General features: G+C 25.4%; 1 protein-coding gene across 2 annotated transcripts in view; it reads right to left on the reverse strand.

The window, feature by feature from the left end:
• Positions 1-1,524: 1,524 nt before the first annotated feature.
• Positions 1,525-4,263, reverse strand: part of LOC108751425 (peroxisomal N(1)-acetyl-spermine/spermidine oxidase-like) — a 13,723-nt gene continuing 10,984 nt past the window's right edge. For both annotated transcript variants that reach the window (XM_018491622.1, XM_018491623.1), the window contains exons 7-11: positions 3,207-3,338; positions 2,869-3,068; positions 2,676-2,796; positions 2,361-2,467; positions 1,525-1,707 (exon numbers count right to left, since the gene is read on the reverse strand). In XM_018491622.1, coding sequence (XP_018347124.1) covers positions 1,686-1,707; positions 2,361-2,467; positions 2,676-2,796; positions 2,869-3,068; positions 3,207-3,338 — 582 coding nt within the window. In that variant the 3' untranslated portion in view covers positions 1,525-1,685. The remainder of the gene's footprint in view (positions 1,708-2,360; positions 2,468-2,675; positions 2,797-2,868; positions 3,069-3,206; positions 3,339-4,263) is intronic.

The raw sequence follows: 4,263 nt of genomic DNA on the forward strand, positions 1-4,263 counted from the left end.
TTAAACCAACGTAACTTGCTTACATGAAGAAATTTTATTTAAATGAAGGAGAATATATTCTCGTTATTCAATAATAATAATTATGATTTAAGAAAGAGGAAATTCTACGTAGAAAATAACAATATCTTTAAATCGAGAATCAGAATTTCTTTAAATAGAAATTAGATTTTTGTTTTATTGTACTGTTTCCTTGAAACAAGCTATTTATATTTGTAAACTGGTTTATTAAAATTAAACGTCCATGTATCATACGTCATGTACAAAACTCACCTCGAAATTGACAGTGAACAGGGTTCGATACCTTACTAAAACCTCCTTGTTTTCCCGTTGTTGTTTTCGGCTCTTGAGAACTCGATATCCGACGCAAATTTATTATGGATTACCAATAGAATGGCTATTAGACAAGTCAGTACTATGCCGCTGGTACTACTACATTAATGCCCGCTTGACGAGAGCTATATTCCTACTGACCTGCGATATGTATAATAAAATACATGGTATATGACATGACGCATAAGAAAAAAATAAGTTACATGAACGCATAAGAAAAAGATAATCAAATAATCGCGAAAATTTTTTAATTTAAATGGAAACAATTTATATTTTGTTCTTACCATCAAAAGGACGCAGATAATGGTAGAATTATATGATGAGCTATAGAACAGAATAATGTCCTGTATTTCTAACATAGTATAATAAAAGAAATTTTTTTATATAGATGTGTGTTATAAAATTGTATTTTTAATGGAATACATGGAAATGATAAACGCAATGAGCATACTACAATATTATGCTTAACTTAAATAATTTCTTTCTATTAGAGGAAGAGAAAAGAGAGAGATTATTTTTCAAAATATAACATATTTAAGAATACTACTACAATTCACTATCCTACTATTACAATTTTTAATGGAGTTATGAGCAATTAAAGTCAAAATAATTCTTTTATTTAATCCGCGATAACTCAGTAATCAAAAGTCGTAGGAATATTAAAAAAAAAACGATTTTGTAGGGAAAGTATCAAGCTTTCACGATAGGTAATCGAAAATTTTCTCAAATTTGTTTTGGACACGTTACAAATCCACAAAGTGAGAAGAAAATTTTTCGTCTTTTTCAGCTCGTAGTTTTTGGTATGTAAAAATTATCAAACTCATATAAACTTAAAAAATGTGATAAGCTTTTAAAAGTAGAGATTTCAAGCTTAAAAACCCTTTTTTTAAATTTGAATTTCATTCATTATTGACGAAGATATTGTATATACAACTTTGAGCTAAAAAATACGCGATAACTTTTTACTCAACCTAATAAATATATAAATAAATTTTATTTAAGCAAATTCTCAATTTAATAATAGTATATTAAAAGAAACACAAATAATAACTATAAATAATACACACAATAAATAAATAATAACAAATAATAATAAATATTATTTCTTTTAATGTTAACGTTATGTATTTCGTGTTAATTATACATTTTTCTAAATTTTACATCAGTTTACATACAAAGTATAAATTTACATTATCATAATGTATAATGCATTTTTATTCAATATTTGCAAGTAGTGTAGTGCATGGTGCTTTAAATATATTCGCCTATTGCAAATACTACAAATATGCAAACATATTTCTAGTTTTTTCCGTAATCCATTCGTTACAAGAGTGATAATCATATGGAAGATGTAGTTAGAGATAAGAGTCTAACTGCCTAAAAAAGCATGCAATTAGATATATATATGATTGCAAAGTTATTTGTGCAAAATTTGATATGTTTAAAAATAACTAAGCAGCGAATTCTTTACTTTTATTAAACTTCGTACAAAATGAAATATATTATATATGATTCAACTATAGACTTGAATAATACACAGACAGAATGTTCCTTTAAAATTTACCCTGAAAATATGGTAGTTGTGGTATCATACAATATTTTAAACACTTTTATCATGCAGTTTAATATTATTAATCAACTTATTTTGTACTTTATTGTAGTTTTATTAATGAATGAGAGAGATTAACATTAAAATTCTTTGAAATACAAACTTGTTGCACGACTATCATATTTTCAGGGTAAATTCTAAGAAAAAGTTCTCTGGCTGTACATATTAAGGACATTGGATATATCATAATAATTATTAACATAATACAATGCAAAATGAAATGGTGCAACAACAGCAAAAATAAATGAAACGAATTATTAATCTACAATGCATTATGCATTACACATAATTGCATATGCTAATAAATTAAGTTTTATTCAAGGAATTATTTCTTTTTTTATTCAATCTTAATTAAACTATTAAATTGAAAAAAATTTTAAATTTATAATTTGAAAAATAAGTTTCATTAAAATTATTTTACCTTTCAAAATCGATTAATCTATCAGCTTCGCGGAAACCAGTTTCCACGCCGCCATGCACAGTAGAATAATAATGATCATGCGTGGCTTCTCCAGCGAAAAGAATTACCTAATCATTAAGATTCATTTTATCAATGTCAATAGAATTTTTTTTGCAACACAATAAACATAAATAAAAAATAAGCAATAAACTAAAGCTAAAGATAAAAAAATTTAGATATTGTGATATGATGTTTTAAACAATAATTTGCATAATAATTAAAAATGATGTTAACTTATATTATACTTATAATATTTTTATTTTGAGAAATACATACAGGTTTATTTCCAGTCATAATCGGCTCTGCCAGATCTCTCGGTGTTACATTCATTTGCTCAGAAACCATACTTTGAAAACTGTACGAACCTCGAAAATGTTCATTGGTATACCATTTAGACCTAAAAGTGTACAAAAAAAATAGTAATCAAATCTAATTATTTTTCTCTCATTTAGTTCCAGTGGTAAATTACCTTAACATTCTTGTTGGTTTTGTAACATTATCATGACTTTCAAACGCCTCTTTCAACAATAAATATAATCCATCAAATACATCAGTATCCGATAAAGTTTCGATATATCTTGCGTTTTTTCCAGTAATCCAAGCACATAAGAGATTTGGTTGATAAGCAACAGTAATAAACGCGGACACATCGCAAAGCCATTCGCTATTCTAAAACAAATATACTTGACAAGATTAAGTAACGGAAGGACTATAAAGACAAAAGAATCGTCAAAATTTATTTTTAATAATAAATTATTATTTGCTAGAATCGTTTTAGTTTAAATAAAACTTCGAATGTTTATTTACTTCACCATAGGTTTGCAAGAATTCTTTCTTATCTTTTTCTGGCCAGATAAAATTAAAACTGGTTTTGTCTTCCGGCCACCATCTGTATGGAAATTCGAGAAAAATCTTGTTCGCTGTTCCAATATTTAATCCCTGATGACAAAATAATGATGTTAAAAGTAATATCCGGGTAAAAAATTTTTCATGTATGAATAATATAAATATACAGGATGTCCCGTAAGTTTTTATACCGCTTTTGTATAGATAGAGCGGACTAAACTGAATTGAAAAGTCTTATACTATTTTGCAATTTTTGCAACGATTAACGAGATATTAATTACTAAAAATTGCTTTAATATTGGTTTTCAATAATTTTTGACTCGAATACTATCAACTTTACAGAAAAACAGCAAGAGATAAAAATTGTTTATTTTCTTCTCATAAAGTTCTGAGAATTTTTTCAGAATTTTTTCAGAATTATTTAATACCATATTTTTTCATGTTGGTAAAAATAAAAAAATGCAGTACTAAAAAGTTGATAAAAAATTCTGAAAAAATTTTTAGAGTTCTATGAGAAAAAAATAAATGATTTTTATCTCTTGCAGTTTTTCTGTAAAATTGATAGTATTTGAGTAAAAAAATTATTCAAGACCAATATTCAGCAATATTTAGTAATTAATATCTTGTTATATATATAACTACTATTACGAAAATTGCAAAATGATAGAGGACTTTTCGACTCAGTTTAGAACTCTATCCTTACAAAAGCGGTTGGAAATTTTACGGAACACCCTGTAAATAAACATACATAAATACACGTATAAATATTTATAAACATGTATTGTATAATTATATTTGAAATATGTCCACACATGTTTATACATCTCTTTTTCTTTTGTAAAATTAATTTTTAATATAATAGAAACAATAATAGTAATGTAAAAACATAAAAATAATTAAAAGAATTATTTTTTGTATTGTTTCATTTAGAAAAAAGCAAATTTCAAAGAATGTAAAAAAAATTGCTCATACACAATTATGCATAATTTTATATATAATTATACATAAGTAATATTTT

The sequence above is a fragment of the Trachymyrmex septentrionalis genome, unplaced genomic scaffold (assembly GCF_001594115.1).
Source record: "Trachymyrmex septentrionalis isolate Tsep2-gDNA-1 unplaced genomic scaffold, Tsep1.0 scaffold44, whole genome shotgun sequence".
Taxonomy (NCBI): Eukaryota; Metazoa; Arthropoda; class Insecta; order Hymenoptera; family Formicidae; genus Trachymyrmex; species Trachymyrmex septentrionalis.